This window comes from Populus euphratica, unplaced genomic scaffold (genome assembly GCF_000495115.2).
Source record: "Populus euphratica unplaced genomic scaffold, PopEup_1.0 scaffold69.1, whole genome shotgun sequence".
Classification (NCBI taxonomy): domain Eukaryota; kingdom Viridiplantae; phylum Streptophyta; class Magnoliopsida; order Malpighiales; family Salicaceae; genus Populus; species Populus euphratica.
Genome location: NW_011499947.1, coordinates 687,392 through 705,057, shown reverse-complemented (window position 1 = coordinate 705,057; position 17,666 = coordinate 687,392). Strand labels below are relative to the sequence as shown.

The 17,666-nt window shown below is 33.0% G+C and overlaps 1 protein-coding gene and 1 long non-coding RNA gene across 2 annotated transcripts; both read left to right on the top strand.

Annotated features, from left to right (window-relative positions):
- Nucleotides 1-2,874: 2,874 nt before the first annotated feature.
- Nucleotides 2,875-5,442, top strand: LOC105137699 (laccase-13). The gene is made up of 6 exons (XM_011043531.1): nt 2,875-3,120; nt 3,217-3,368; nt 3,485-3,729; nt 3,817-3,945; nt 4,058-5,011; nt 5,120-5,442. Exons 1-6 carry the CDS (start codon nt 2,896-2,898, stop codon nt 5,248-5,250), a joined length of 1,836 nt encoding a protein of 611 aa, XP_011041833.1. The 5' UTR covers nt 2,875-2,895; the 3' UTR covers nt 5,251-5,442.
- A 3,791-nt stretch (nt 5,443-9,233) lies between these two features.
- On the top strand, nt 9,234-10,437 carry LOC105137700 (uncharacterized). Its single transcript, XR_844635.1, has 2 exons — nt 9,234-9,497; nt 9,582-10,437. It is a non-coding gene; the product is annotated as an uncharacterized LOC105137700 (long non-coding RNA).
- Nucleotides 10,438-17,666: the final 7,229 nt, after the last annotated feature.

The window sequence follows — 17,666 nt, the reverse complement described above, 5'->3', positions numbered from 1 at the left end:
TAAAATATTAATAAAATTAACACTTAAAAAAATATTAATAAAATTAAATTAACGCTTAAAAAAACCTGTATGAACAGTGCAAGTGAATTGCACTATTCACATGCAAGTGAATTGCACTATTCACATGAACAATATATCAATATACATTGTTAATGTTAATTACATTGTTCATTGCACCATGGAAGTAACATGAACAGTGCATGAAAAGCAATATTTATTTGCTTTTTATTAATTGTATTTCAACCATAAAATTTACATGGAATCTATATGCAGTAAATTAATTTTTTTCTTTATCAAATGTTTATAAACTATATTTTAATTAAAACGTAGCCATAACTGTTTAAACAAACACCCTCTTAATTTTTATTAAACTAGCAATTAAGTGTTATTTGGGCACAATGTCAGTAAACATCCAAAAGATTTTTGTTTCTGCGTTTGGTGAATAATGGATATGGATTTGTGACTAGATGAGCTATTTTTTTTCCCTCGCAACTATTAGTCAGTAATTTGTATGCTCTAAAGAAATTCCCAGTTCTTACAAAATGGATCACATACTCCTTTATGTTCGTGGGTTTTTGTTATAAGAATTATAGGCAAAATCATGGGATGTGTTGGTGAAGCTTTTTGTTTAAAAAACAAAAAATCCATTAACGAACGTTTGGTCAGTTAGCAAGCATCACTTCGGCTGTTGATGCATTTCCGCAAGTCTTGACTCCAGAAAAGAAGACGCAATTTCTGGCAAATTTAATGAAATTTTGGACTCGCTGCTGCAAAAAATTACATTATTTTATATTTAATTTTTATTAAATAAAATTAAAATAATAAAATTTAAACTTTTAATTATATAATTAATAGAACTATAATAGTATATTAACAAATCATATTAACTTAAAAGTTTAAACTAAAACTTAGACTCTAAACTTGAGTTGAATTAGTACTTTGACACGATATTAGAATTTTATTTAATCATTTCACAAATGATCATGAGTTTAAATTTTACTATTTTTATTTTATTTAATAGAAATTAATTACAAGATTATATAAACTCATGTAAATTTCAAGTTTAAAGAGTTTTTACTTTAAAGAACATGTTAGAGAGTAATAAAAAATTATTTTTACGATCTTATTTAATAACTTAAATTTCGAGGTTGATATATTTTTTTTATGTAATATAAATAATTTTTTTTAAAAAAATTATTTTTAACATTAGTATATTAAAAATATTTAAAAGTAATTTTAAATAAAAAATTAAAAATTTAACCAATTTCTATTTAGACCGTAACTCTAAATAAACCCTAAAACTTGATTGAGTGTTACTTGAATTTAGAAAAATTTTGAAATATGTTTTGTTGTTTTTTTTAAGAAAGAAAACCTTGAAGCAATGTTTTGGGGTCTTAATAACTTTGATCGAGTTGAATAGTCTCACTCTCATCCATGAATTAAACGCAAAATCTCAAGAAATCCATTCTTATCATCATTCATATTGTTTGACCATCTTTCCTCTTCTCTTGTCTACATTGTGTTTAGGATGTAAAATATAATGAGTCAAAAGACCTCCATTGAAGATGATGGAGCTCACGAGTCGTGACTCAAGACTCAACGTTGTCTTCTTCCTTGAATTATAATTAACATTGACAAGCCCATGGACTGTGGAGTGATAACAGAAAACACACATCATTACTTCTCCTCGTTCAACCAAACCCTAACCAAAATCCAACCTCACCCTAACTGTCATTAGGTCCTCTAAATTTCAAAATCTAATCAACAAATATCAACACTAGACGTTGAACTTGAGAGTGAAAAATTTGATCTTCTATTTCACTTACTTGCAGGAAAAATGATCAGTCAACTTGGGGTGATAATGGTTGAGCTAACAATTCATCTTCTCTAATCACTCTAATCATGAATAAACTAAAATGTATATGTTATTTTAATTTACTATTGTTTGATCTTAAAGTAAATTAAAAAAATTTACATGAATTAATCTACTTAACCTGTAATTTAAATTTTACATCAAGTTAAATTTTAGATGAAATTTAATAATTATAATTACTAATCTAATTTTTTAATTATTTATCTACTTGGATGTGTTTGTTTACACGGTTATACCACATTTTTTTAAATAAATTTATTTTGCTTTAAATTAGTTTGTTTTAGTATTTTTAAATTGTTTTAATATGTTAGTATCAAAAATAAATTTTAATTATAAAAATATTATTTTAATATATTTTTAAATAAAAAATAATTATTATCATGATATAAAATATGATAATATCCTGTCTATAATCGATGCACAGGGTTCTTACAAAAATAATTCTAGGAATAAGACTCATAAAATTAGCATTACTTTTTCCAGTAATTGAAAGCAGAGAAGAGAGGCAATTTTATCATTTCTTCATAGAGAGGACTTGGATTTAAGCTTTATTCATATTGCATCAAGAAACAAATCAAGTAAAAAATCAATAATCGATGAAAGAACAATGTGATCACACTATCTTTGACCAATCAACGAGTTAAAACTAATCTTAATACGCGTAAATTAATTCAAAAGTATCATATAATCACTAATAAAAACAAGAAAAAGAAGGATTCAAATTCTAATCATTTGCATAATATATATATATATATATATATAGTGAAACAAGTTAATCCACCACTAAGCTAAAAAATAATCAAGATATTGAGGATTTAAGAGAGGTCTCCAAAATACCATGGAATAAGAGGTGCACCTGCCCAGCAGCAAGATCATATGATTGGTGCCTCAGTCCTTTCAGTGCAGACTCTTCATTTGGTTAATCAAAAGATTGACGGGGCAAGTGGGTGCACCAAATCTCCTTTATGGTTAGACTAAACTGCCCTAAAACTTCTGAGAAAGAACGAAAGAAAGAGAGGTCCATGTCTTGTCCTTTCCCGCTTTATCCTACTAGTATAAATAGATGGTCTTCCTGGGCTATATCAAACACATTCAAGATTTCTTACACAACCAAGGCTAAGAAAGCAATGGAGACTCATAACTTGACTGTAAAGCAATTATATTGTTGCCTCCTCCTTGGGATTTTTGTAATCACCAGTTTCCAAGCATCTTTCTCTGAAGCAGAAACTCACTACCATGAGTTTGTTGTACGTGTTGTCTTCATTACTATCTTCGTTCTGTTGTGTGTGTGAGAATGAAGCATAGAAGTAACTTCTTTTTCTTTTTTGTGTGGATTGAATCAGATTCAAGCTAAGCCAGTGAGGAGGCTGTGCAGAACTCATAATACAATTACAGTTAATGGACTATTTCCAGGGCCAACACTGGAAGTGCGGGACGGTGATACTCTTGTGATCAAGGCAATAAATAATGCCAGATACAATGTTACCCTCCACTGGTAATTATCAAACATGTTGTATGAGCGTAAAATAATCAAGAAGAGAAAAGAGAGAATTGCATGCACATACATGCATGTTTCAACTCATGTTCAATTGTTGTGTCTGAATTTATCAGGCATGGAGTCCGACAGCTGCGAAATCCATGGGCAGATGGACCTGATCGCGTGACACAATGCCCTATCCAACCAGGAAGGAGTTATACCTACCGGTTCACAATCGAAAATCAAGAGGGGACTTTGTGGTGGCATGCTCATAGCAGCTGGCTTAGAGCCACTGTTTATGGTGCTCTAATCATTCATCCTAAATTGGGTTCCCCATATTCATTCCCAATGCCCAGGAGAGAAATTCCCATTCTTCTTGGTGACCAATTTCTCATTTTCAATTCAAAGTCTTCCAACCATTAGATGGTTGCGTAACTGACAAACTGATTATGTTGTTGAGTAACAGGGGAGTGGTGGGACAGGAACCCCATGGATGTCTTGAGGCTGGCAGATTTCACAGGTGCAGCACCAAATGTGTCTGATGCTTATACCATCAATGGCCAACCCGGCGACCTCTACAGATGCTCCAAGCAAGGTTTGCCAGTTATTCTTGTTTTTGCTTTAGCACTTATTCAGCTCAATGGCAAACTAAACTTTCACAAACCGTTGACCATGATATCACACCTGTTGTGGTTTTGACATTGTAGAAACTGTGAGATTTCCTGTGGATCCTGGCGAGACAATCCTCCTAAGGGTCATAAATTCTGGCCTGAACCAAGAACTCTTCTTTGCAGTGGCCAACCATATATTGACAGTAGTTGCTGTTGATGCTGACTGCACCAAGCCTTTCGCAACCTCATTCATCATGATAGCTCCTGGTCAGACAACCGATGTCCTTCTCACTGCTGATCAAACACCAGGTCACTATTACATGGCAGCTCATGCCTATAACTCAGCCAATGCACCTTTTGACAATACAACTACAACTGCAATCCTTGAATACAAATCTGCTCCTTGCAATGCCAACAAAGGGAAGTCCTCAACACCTATCTTCCCACAACTGCCAGGCTTTAATGACACAAGCAGTGCAATTGCCTTCACTTCCAGTCTAAGGAGCCCTTCCAAGGTTAATGTCCCTCTTCAGATTGATGAAAACCTGTTTTTCACAGTGGGGTTAGGACTCATCAACTGCACCAATCCTAATAGCCCCCGCTGCCAAGGTCCAAATGGAACTCGTTTCGCCGCTAGCATAAATAATGTGTCTTTTGTACTCCCAACAAGAAACTCCTTAATGCAGGCCTACTACCAAGGCCAACCTGGAGTCTTTACGACAGATTTTCCACCAGTTCCCCCTGTAAAATTCGATTACACTGGCAACGTCAGCCGAGGACTATGGCAGCCTGTTAAAGCAACTAAACTTTACAAATTGAAATTTGGTGCAAAGGTACAAATAGTCTTCCAGGATACCAGTATAGTCACGGTTGAGGACCACCCAATGCATCTCCATGGACACCATTTCGCGGTTGTAGGGTCAGGCTTTGGTAACTTCAACCCTCAAACAGATCCAGCAAAGTTCAATCTCATTGACCCACCATATAGGAATACCATTGGAAACCCTCCTGGTGGATGGGTAGCCATCCGGCTTGTGGCTGATAATCCAGGTAATACAAGGACATCATGCATAAACATTTAATATATTTAGTTTGGTTTCAATATAGAACAGATTCACAGATATGATACCTCAGATTGACTCACCTGGTCTGAAACAGGGATTTGGTTGCTGCACTGTCACCTAGATTCACATCTCAATTGGGGTCTGGCTATGGCTTTCTTGGTTGAGAATGGAGGTGGCGAGTTGCAGTCAGTACAGCCCCCCCCACTTGACCTGCCTCAGTGCTAAAGATCACCAACATCGGCTCAACACCAATGGAATCTAGTCTTCTCAGTTGATGATGTATTTACAGTTTCCCGCGTCAATCATTAGATATAAATGTCTTTGTTCGCCCGAATCCAGAGATTCATGGATTCTGTAAGATTTTAGAGAAGAAATTAGAAAAGAATAAGGGAAAAGAGCCTTTACAAGAACTAATTATTTTCTCCTCTGTTACGTTCTTGTTAAATTACAGAGCATCGTATCATTCATATACAGATCAATATTACAAATTATTTTGTTCTATTCCCAACAAAAGGCATTCAACTAAGTAAGGGAAAAAAGAACAAAGCAATAATAATAAATAATTCATTCTGTTGTATTTACAAATTATTCCGTTAAAGGTTTTTGCTGCTAGCTAAATGACATGTTGCTGACGTGATGTCTAATAAATTCAAGCTTGCTAACTACATAGAATCTTAAAAAAGATTAAATAATCGAGGCAGGTAAAAGCATGTCATATACACAGCAAACATCTCCACACCTTCAATTTGTCAAAGGACATCTCTTGAATTTTGAAAATATGCAAAGCAGCGAACCAGAGGCTGATCTAACGGACGGTAAAAAGGACTTGTCTTCTTCTATTGTATTTGGATTCGAGTTTTAGTGTACATGTCTATCATTTCCGCGGTGTTTTACATGTCTATTGAGTTTGCAGGGTATTTAGTGGACCGTGGGGATTAGTCATGGTACGCGCAAGCTGACTGAACACCCTACATAAATAAATAAATAAAAAAAGAAAAAGCAAAACAAGGCATATAAATGGCAGACGCAGCAAGTCGTTTTCAAAACAGGAAAAAAAGAGAGGAATGGAATGAGTGAGAGTCTAATACCACCATCGTCATCATCAAGGGAAGCCTCATCATCAACAACAACTTCTACTGTTTCCATCCCTGTATAATCATTCTCCAACGCTTCAAGTCTAGTAATTGCTGCCTTTAAAAAATCAGAACTATCTTCTTGAAATCAACCAAAAAATAAAAAGCTTCAATTTTTCCAATAATAATAATAATAATAAAAAAGAAACAAAGCCCATCTACTTTTGTAGTTCTGAATCAATCAAACATTAATAATGTTGTTAACCATTTTTAAGTTCCCCACAAAAAATAAATTCGGAAGGAATAAAAAAAATAGGAGTGAGAAAAGGATGTTGAAACTCTCATAAAATGGCTAAAAATTGGTTGAGGAGGTTTAAAAATACAAGAATTGAAATCTGATATTATAAGAGCCTTGTTGACAAAGAAAATTCAAGTTGAGAAAAAAAAATCTAAAATCAAATGTTTATAAACTCAATTAAATTTTATCTAAGATTTAATTGAATTTTTAGAGGGTTTGATTGCAAGGAAAATAGATTTTTATGTCAATTTAGGCTTTTATTGAATGAAATTAAAGTTCTGGGATCCAATTATAATTTTAAAGAATTGATTTGGTCAAATCAGGGGCTTAATTGCATAGTTATTAAAGTTTGATGGCCAATTAAAGACTTAATTAAAACAATCTGAAACCAAAATATCCAATTACAACTTTTACGGTGGGGGCTTGATTACAAAATAGTAAAAACATCCGAGGACCATCATTTTGAAATTGAAACGGCGCCGTTGCATTAAGAATTACTGCACATTGCTCATTGTCTTCAAGCAACTGTTTTTGCAGTAAAAAGGGAATCGGTGGAGCTGCAATCAAGGGCATGTCTCGCGGCTTATTTCCTCAACACCATAATGCACGCCGACCGTTACCATATGCTTGCCATAACGCATGCATCCTCTGGCTATAAAAGCCAGAGGAGGGACCAAGCAGAGGAAGGGGGAGAGAGAGAACGATAGAAGGAAAAGAGAGAACAAAGGGAGAAAGGAGAGGGAAAACCAGAGGGGATTGACAGAGGAGAAAAAAGGAGGGGAGAGAGTCGCACCAGCATTGCCAACGCCATCTTCAGCTCATCATCTTCTTCGTCCAGCAGCCACTGCCATTCTCCATCACAACCGCACTAGCACTGCACAACGAAAAGGAGGAGAGGAGAGAAAAAACAACGAGACAGTGAGGGGACGACAGAGAGAGGAGAGCAGAACAGAGGAGGAAAGACGAGAGCAGAACAGAGGAAAAAAAGAAAGAGGAAAGGGGAGAAGAAGGCAGTCTAAAACAAGAAAATACAAAAGAAATAGCACACCACGTATTATCGTCATCATTTTTTCACTGTCTCTAAACAGCATCAACAGAAGGAAGCAATATATATATATAAACAGAGACCAAACCAGTGAGCCAAAGTTTTAGCACTCTTATTTTCGTTGGTCTCAGTTACAAGGTAAGCTTCTCTCACTTTGCATTTTGATTACAGCATGCAGTTTTGTTTTTATTGTTATTGTTTACTGTTCAAGTGGATTATAATGCACTTGAACAGTAATTGTTGCTGTTTACTGTTCAAGTGAATTATAATTAATTCACTTTGGACAGCAAAAAGGAGATTGCATGCGTGATTTCTTGCCAAGCCGGGTCACTGGTTTGGGCCAGTGACCCGGTCAGGCTTGCTAGGTCCAGCCCCACAACATGGGCCGGGCTGGGCCTAACCTGAAAAAAATTATTAAAAAAAATAAAAAATCATATTGTATTTTTATATAACAAAGAAAAATTTAAAAATATGTATCAACATGTATTATGACTTTAATAACCAGTTTATTAAAGTGACGAGAACTAGGTAAATATTTCAAAAATTCTAAAACAAATTATGTTTTCTTTTAATATCTGAGGTTACGACCTTATATGTAAGACGTATTCCGGATATTAAATTATTTTATTGACGTCAAAATTACCCGAATAGATAAGGATTTCCTTACTAATGAGGACTTTTCTTAAACCATAAACGGACTAACAACTAGAAAACACGACAAAACCTTATATTTTACCAAATAATAAAACAATACAGCTTACTTTAGGTAGGATGTATTTGAGGTGCTAATACTTTCCATTTACACAACTAGTCTCCGTATCCGATCTCTGAGACCAGTTAAGGTTCCTAGTGATTAAAATAGTAGGTGGCGACTCCTATTCCATTTTCACACTAATAAAAAACAAGAATTCTTTGTCTCTTCACATTTGTTACATTTATGATTTTGAGGGTGAATATTTTTGTCATGACGCCACACACGTGCGACAAATAAAAAAGTGGTTTAATAAAAAATATTGTAGTTGTTTCTATGGTTATGGTTTTAAAAAAAGGAATGGAATGAGTGAGAGTTTAAATTGTTTGGTATTGTGGCTGTTTTTGTAATTGTGGCTTAAAAAAAGAGTTTAATAAAAAGTATTTTTTATAAGGTTCATTTTAAAATTTGATATGTTTAGTTAAAATTATAGTTAAAATTATAATTAAAAAATAATTTATTGTGTTTGGTTAACATAGTTTAATGGTAAAAATAACTAAAAAAAATGTACATCTATATTTATATACAGAGCCTTGTACTATCCGGGCTTTACTTGCCTGCATTTCTTTTTTGGCATGGCTCCTACAGCTTCGATGCACCTACTTCCCTACCATAACAAGTCTTCATCTCCACCATCTTAGTGCATAATTATATAATTGCTAGCTAGTGAAGGTGAATTAAAAATGCTTTTTAATTAATGGATTAATAGAAAGTTTTCAAATTTTTTGTTGTGTTAATTTTTAGATTCTGGAAATGAAAAATTAGGTAGCAGCACTTTCCAAGAGACACAAGAATGTAGAGGAACTAGCCTTTTTTTCTCGTAGTTGTCAAACTTGATTTGGAGACTAATTTCAAAAGTCAAATTTCAACTGATCTTGTTCTTGCACATCTTCAATACTTCACCATAATCACGTACTACTCTCTATTGAAAAGATTAAAACAAATAAAAGCGACAGAAAATGAAGAAATTATATTCTCTGTATACTTAATGTTTTACAGTGTGTGTGTGTGCGTGTGTGTGTATGCGCGCGCGCATTCAATCTTAAAAATAAGATAAGTGCAATTATTTGAATTTTACACTATAATAAATTATCTTTATTCATCTTCTTCTGATCTTCCTCTGATCTTTCTCCTATGCTTGATTCTATTCCTGATTTTGTTGAGGTTATTATGTTATTCAATACTTTAACACCCTCCCTCAAATTATGAGGAAAAAGACAGACACACAGTTTGTCTCTGAGAAAGTTAAATTGATTTGCAGCATGGCTTTTTGTAAAGACATCGGTAATTTAGTCTTGTATGGAGGTATGCTGACTTTGAATATCATGATTAACCATCTTCTCTTTGACAAAATAGTCAATTTCAATGTGTTTCGTGCGTGAATAAAAGACAGGATTAGAAGCTAATATAATAACACTGACATTGTCACACCATAACCTTGAAGTAGTAGACAATGTGATATGTAATTCTTGAAGAAGCATGCGAAGCTAGTACAATTCAGCAATTGTATAAGCCATGTTTCTATATTCAGCTTCTGTGCTAGATCGAGAGACAACATTCTGCTTTTTGCTGCACCAAGAGATAAGATTAGAGCCAAGAAACACACCATAACCAGTGGTGCTCCGCCTAACATCAGGATTGCCTGCCCATTTAGAGTCACAGTAAGCATGCATTGCCATTATTCCTAGAGTGTAAAGAAGACCAAATTCGACAGTACCTTTGAGATAGCGTAAGACACGTTTAACAGCTATCCAGTGAAGTTCACGCGGAGAGTGCATAAACTGACATAATTGGTTTACTGAGTAGGAAATATCTGGTCTTATGATTGTGCAGTATTAAGGAGCCCCCACTACTCGTCGATATTCAGTTGGATTCTCTAACAGGTCACCAACAGTATATGAGAGTTTGGAGCTAGAAGATGATGGACAATGAAGAGGCTTTGCACCAAGCATATAGGTACTGTTGAGCAAGTCAGTGATATACTTTGTTTGTCGCAAATGTAAACCAACTGGGTTCCTAATTACTGCAACACCGAGAAAGAAGTTTAATTCACCCAAGTCTTTAATTGGAAACACATTCTATAGTTGATCAATAAAATAATAAACTGCTTGATTATTGGAACCTGTGATTATTATATCATCAACGTAGACTAACACAAAAACACGTAAAGTGTCAGAATTGTGTATAAACAATGAATAGTCCATTTTGGATTCTAAAAAACCAAAGTCAATCAACTGTTGTGAGAGACATTTGAACCAAGCTTGAGTAGCTTGTTTGAGGCCATGAATAGACTTGTGTAGATAACATATATGATCAGGAAAGGTGTGATCTTTATAACCTTTTGGTTGTTTCATGTATATGACTTCATTGAGAATACCATGTAGAAAGGCATTGGAAACATCCAATTGTCGAATATTTCATTTTAAACAAGACTGCAAGAGAGAGAATTAATCTGATGGTAGTAGGCTTTACTACTGGTGAAAAAGTATCAAAGTAATTAATACCAGGAATTTGTTCAAACCCCTTACCTACAAGTCTTGCTTTGTAGCGATCAATGCTGCTATCAGGATTTTTCTTTAGATTATACACCCATTTATTCTTGACAACATGTGTATGTGAAGGTCTAGGACAGAGAGACCATGTGTTATTTGCCAGTAACGCATCAAATTCACATATCATTGCTGCTTTCCAATATGGATTGGATACTGTTTTTGTGAAACATGTAGTTTCAAATTCAATGACTATAATGGATAAGACTCGTAGAGGATGTCAGGTAGAATAAAAGGTTTTAAAACCAGGGAACTCTTTAGGCTTAAGACTTCATGTTTGGGATATGGTAACCATCTGTCTAGGCAATACAGGGGACATTGCAGGAGAGGAACCAGGATCGGTTAACGACCCATGATTTAGGGAAGAAGGCAGTACTGGGGATATGGCAAAACAGAAACTAGTATCAGATAATGACTCATGATTTGTGGAAGAAGGTATAGGAATTGAAGTTGCAATTGCAGAAGGTTGCAAGGGTGGACTTTCAGTGTAAAGAGGATTATCGATAGTAGAAGAGTTTGTAATTATAACAGGTGGAGTAAAATTGAAATGTTGTGTATGAGAAATTAAAGGAACTATATTGGAAGAAAGAGTAGTGCCTGAAGACTGGTTGCTCGCAGGAGTGGTAGAAGAGTGACTTTTATCCAAGTAAGGGAAAGCGTCTTCATTAAAAGCAACATGCCTGGAAATAAACACCCTACCTATAGCAAAATCTAAACACCAAGAACCTTTTTGTTGACTTGAATTCCTTAAGAAAATACATTGCTTGCTTCTAAAAGCTAACTTATGGTTTTCATATGGTCTGAGATAAGGATAGCATGCACAACCAAATATACGCAGGTCAGAGTAGCGAGGCATAGTTTTGTGGAGTACAAAGTAAGGTGTTATATTATTAAGGACTTTGGTTGGTAAACGATTGATCAGGTATACTGAAGTGAAGAAGGCATCTACCCAATAACAGTTTGGAAGGCAGGCTTGTGCTTATACGGTCAATCCCATTTCTTGAATATGTCGATGTTTACATTCAACAATCCCATTTTGTGGGGATGTATAGGGACATGTCAAGCGATGAAATATTCCATGTTCAGCTAAAAACATTTAAAACTCTGTTGACAAGTATTCTCTACCGTTATCATATTGTAGTTATTGAATTGTACAGAAGAATAGATTTTCAAGAACTTTATATTGTTGAAATATGGAAAAGACATTACTTTTGAAACGCATAGAATACATCTATGTAAAATGACTAAAATCATCAATCAGTAAAATGTAATATCGACATCCCCCTACTGAAATAACAGGAGATATCCAGACATCAGTGTGAATCAAGGCTAAAGGTCTAGCCGATTGTCTTTGAGAATCACTAAAAGGTAGCTTTTTAGCTTTCCCTAACTGGCAGGAAGAGCAAACACTTGGTTTGCTAGGTGAATCTTTTATTGGGAGGAAAGAAGATAAATAATTTAGAGTGGAGTTGGAAGGATGACCTGGGCATTTATGCCATTGATCCCTAGTGGTTTTTGTCCTTAATTTAGAAGTAAAATAATGAAATTGCTTGTTGCCATTCTTATTCCTATTGATTGGATAAAGGCCATTCTCAACCAGCCCTTGGAGCAGCAGTCGTCTAGTTTTGTTTTCTTTGACAAAAAAAGTAGTTCCAGTAAGTATGAAGTAACAATTATTGTCTAGGCAGAATTGATTAATAGACAATAGATTTGATACAGCTTGAGGACAATATAAGAAATTATTCAAACAAAAGGAATTAAGTGATGTATTTAACAAGGAGGAACTAGTGTTGTGAATCATCAAACCTGAACCATTCCCGACTTGAACAGTATCCATACCATTATAAGGTTGTAGAGTTGTTAAATATGCTGCATTAGCAGTAATGTGAGCGTTAGCCCCACTATCAACATACCAAGTATGTTGCTCAAAAGTATTATTGGCTTCAGCAGCCATTGTTGCCAATTCAGAAGGAGGTCGTCTGCCTTGAAAAGAAAAATTAAACCGCTGAAAACAATCCAATGCAGCATGACCATATTTATCACAGATTTGACATTGTGGTCTGTCATATGAAGGAACACAATTACTATGAGGTTGAATTTTGGAAGTGCCTCAAGATTGTGGTAATGCAAGATTTGACTGGAATTTGGCAGGAATAATTGCAGGTTTTCTTTTTGGATAATGAGATGTTTTTGCAGCAAAGGCAAAACTATGAGTTTAGATTGTAGTGGAAGCTTCAAGTAATGTTTCAAAACTCAGAAGTTCAGATTGAAAATCATCCGAAAACAGATCCTTATCTCTACAAGTAAAATTATAGGACATGATAAAGGGTGTAAAGTTGGGATGAAGTCCTCCAATTAAGAATATAATGAAGTCTTGATCATCTACAGGTTTGCTAGTAGCAACAAGTTGGTCAGCCAACTGTTTAGCATCTTCAAGAAATGCAGAACATAGTTGATTGTCTTAAATAAGAGTCTGAAGTTGTCTCTTAAAAAGAGTAATGCGGGATGCGGGATCTTGAGGTAGATGATAAGAGAGCCCCAAACTTGTTTGGAAGTCTTTAAATTAAAGACAGTAGAAACAACCTTCTTAGAAGTGGAAGCTAGTAGCCAGCTGAGAACACAATTATCCTTTTTGAACGAAATTGCGTAGGCTAGATTAGAAGAATTATTTGGAAGAGTTCTGGTTGGTGGCTCTTCAAAACCATCAATCATACCATTGAGATCATGACTACGAAGAAAAACTTGAAATTGAACACTTCATGGCAGGTAATTATGTCCTTCAAATCTTTGGCTGACTGGTTGTGAATTGGATTGAATCTTTTGGGGTGAAGAGAACAGGGGAAGGGTTGTGGAATCAGATGAAGTCATGGTTGAGAATAGAGAAAGAGTGGATTTTGTGTTTAATGTGCGGAAGCAGGTGTTAACCTATTTTTACTCTGATACTATGAAAAGATTAAAACAAGTAAAAGCTGACAGAAGATGAAGAAATTATATTCGCTGCATACTTAATGTTTTACAGTGTGTGTGTATGCATACAATCTTGAAAATAAGATAAGTGCAAGTATTTGAATTTTAAACTATAACAGATTATCTTTATTCATTTTCTTCTGATCTTCCACTGATCTTTCTCCCGTGCTTCATTCTGTTCCTGATTTTGTTGAGGTTGTTATGCTATTCAATACTCTAACATCCATGTCTTAAAAACTCTCCCTTTAATCTCTCCTGATGAAACCCCAAAAAACCTGCTTCAATGGAAACCAAAACACTTCTTTTGCCTCGCTGACAGTGCTCTTTCTCATCTCTTTCTACATCTCTTTTACTCCTACGGACAACTGCCTTATCAATTGTGGTTCAAACACCAACACCTCTTTTATTCCTACAGATAGCAGAATTTTTGGAGCTGATTCCACTTCACAAGGTTCAATCTTTTCCTCGAAAGGCCAGTCCATTTCACCCAAGAAGCGCTTGAACGCAGCTTGTGCTAGGATGGCTTTATGGATTATACTTTAATCAAACAGAGGAAGGGAACAGAGCTGTTAGCTGTTTTTGTTTACAAGAAAAAAATGTCGGTGAGAGAAGAGCATGGAGTGAAAAGCAGGTGTGAATAACTTTTCACAAACTGAGATCCAACCTCAGTTTTGAGTGAGTTCCATGTCCAATAGAAATGTGATTTAAGATTATCAAATAACTCAGTCTTGCTTTTATTATCAATTGCAGCTACCGCCACAGCCACAGTGCCAAACCGGCAACACCATCGTCGTCATCAAGAGAAGCCTCATCATCAACAACAGCTTCTATTGTTTCCATCCCTGTATAATCATTCTCCAACGCTTCAAGTCTAGTAATTGCTGCCTTCAAAAAATTAGAACTATCTTCTTGGAATCAACCGAACAATAAAAAGCTTCAATTTTTCCAATAATAATAATAAAAAAAAAAACAAAGCCCCATCTACTTTTGTAGTTCTGAATCAACCAAACATTAATAATGCTATTACCTTGGATTCCCAAAAAAAATACAAAAATACAAAAATATACATATCAAAAAAATAAATTTGAAAAGAATAAAAAAATAGGAGTGAGAAAAGGATGTTGAAACTCCCATAAAATGACTAGAAATTGATTGAGGAAGTTTAGAAATACAATAATTAAAATTTGATATTATAAGAGCCCTGATGATAAAGAAAATTCAAGTTGAGAAAAAAAGTCTAAAATCAGATATTTATGAACTCAATTAAATTTTATCTAAGGTTTAATTGAATTTATGAAGAGTTTGATTGCAAGAAAAATAGATTTTTATGTCAATTTAGGCTTTTATTGAATAAAATTAAAGTTCTAGAATCCAATTATAATTTAAAAGAATTGATTTGGCCAAATCAAGGACTTAACTGTATAATTATTAAAGTTTGATGACAATTAAAAACTTAATTGAAAAAACTATCTTGAAACTTTTAACAAATTTCTTTTAAATTTAGGCATAAGCTTTTGACAAATTTCTTTTTTAGTTCAGATAGTTTTACAATTATATAGATTAGTCTAAAATGTTATTTTATTCTCATTCAATTCCTAACTTTAAGGAGAAAAAAGAGAAACTAGCCATATTATAGCAAATGAAAGAGGAAGTGGACGGACAACAGGTTTTTGGCTATGAAACTCGTTGATCTTCGTATTATTCAGTTTATTCTATAAGAAAAAATTCATTAAAATATTTAGATTTTTATTTTGTTTAAAAATAAATCAGAGTTGAAATTATTATTTTTTCTAGCTAAATTTTTTAGATCATTTTAAGGATTTTTGAGTTAATTAATATGTTGTAAGAGATTCTAGAAATGTTTATTGAATGTTTATAAATTAAAATGAATTAAAAATATATTTTATAGACAAAAAAAGTATCCCTAGATTTTTTTTTCTTTCTTTTTTTAACTGTGTCCACCCATCTTGAAACTTTTTCATGAGTTGAGCTTTGTTTTTGTTTTATTATTAATTTTTTAAATTTATTTAAAATATATTTAGGCTATTATTTTTTTAGAAATACTTTAAAAATTTTAGTTAGTTTTTGAATAAGATTAATGTTGTCCTTTTTTTTATCAAATTTTTTTATAGCTTTTTATATTTAATTTTAAAAAGACTATTTAATGCATTTTTATGAGTGTTTATTTTTATGACATGATATTAAATAAAAATAATTTAAAAAATAAAATGATTGAACCATGTCAAACTTATCTAATATATTATTATTTTAATATTTTAAAAAATTAAACTGATTTTAGTTTTTTTAAAAAAACTTTTTCTCATTGCTCAAAGATATCTTAATAGCACATGTATATTTTTTTTCCGATCTACATTCAATTATTGTTTCCATAATTAAAATCTATCGGTGGTATCTTCTACCAACCACATCTTTTGTTATTGGATAGGCCTCTCATCGCAACATTGCCACATGAACTAGAAGACAAATTTCGTGACTTCGAAATTCAAGAGGGAGATGAGACAATTTAGAGTAGGATATATGCAGCTAAATTAACAAGTATATTTTCGGATTATATTAATTATTTATATCGACTTGAAAAGGTTACCATAATTATTTTAAAAGATGAGAAGTATTTTTGCAATGAGTTTAGCCATAACCTTTCATAATAAGCTTCAATGGTTTTATTATTATTAGTTTTAATTAAGATTATTTATGGAGTCGGCATGGAAAAACTATTAGCTTCAAAAACTTCATGTTTTAATTAAGTTTTTGAGGATTTAGAATGGGAAAGAGCTCGGGAGGCTTTCTCATTGCCCTTTGTATTTGTGTCCGAATATAAGGTAAACAGGGGGTGGAAGCCTTCCAGGTCTTGGATTATTAGTGGTATAATTGAGTATTGTTGAAGAGCGGGGTTATATTATTTTTTAAAGTATTTTTTATTAAGAAATATATTAAAATTAATTCAAAATATATTAATTTAAAGTAAAAAATAATTTTTTAAAAATATTTGCAAACCATAAAAATAAATAGCGACTTCAAAAATTTAGCCAAGAGCATGTGGGCGGAGGTCTCTTCTGTTGAGCCACGTCGTTTTAGAATCATAAAGAGGCTGAGGCTATTAAAGAAAAACTTTAAAAGCATCTCTAACGAAACTGCTAAATGAAAAGCTAAAAATAAAAATAAAAATATTTTAATTTTTTATTTGTTTTTCATATTTAAGAGGAAATTCAAAAAAAATACTAAAATATTTTTTTTAATTATAAATTTTATTTTTATATATTTCTTAAAAGAGTTAAAACTAACAAAAAAATAAACTAATTAAATATAGCTATGTAGAAAAAAAATTATATTAAAATTATTAAAAAAAATAGAAGATTTATTTATTTCACTCTAATAGAATTAGATTTTTAAATAGCTTTTATCTATTAAAATATATAGGATAAAAAATATATTTATATTATTTAAAATATTATTTTATTAATTTAATTTTTTAAAATGGCATCTCTCATTCGAGGTGCTCTGAGGATTGGATTCGTACTTTTGGATAAGCAACTGACAGAGGCAAAATTGCTTATTAATGATGTGGACCACGTGGCTGAAACAAGAGCAGTTTCAGATATGGCTGCCCCAGATGCGGATCAATTCATATTTTTTAGTCGGTCGATATCAAGTTAATTTTCTTTTTGTTTTTATTAAAATTCAGTCTAATCTAAGCGTCTGAGTTACTGAAATCACTAGTCTGCATATTAGCAGGTTTTAAATCAATAGTTTCAGAATGATAATTAGTAGCTCTGGAATTATAATTATAATATAATGATCGACTATATTTTAAATTTAAAAATCTTTTTATTATTAAAAGGTTTGTTTCACAATACCATATTATGTGAAATGATAATGATGATAAAGATGTAAAATTTAGAATGAAGGGGGCCAGGACATTAAACCAATCTCTTACATC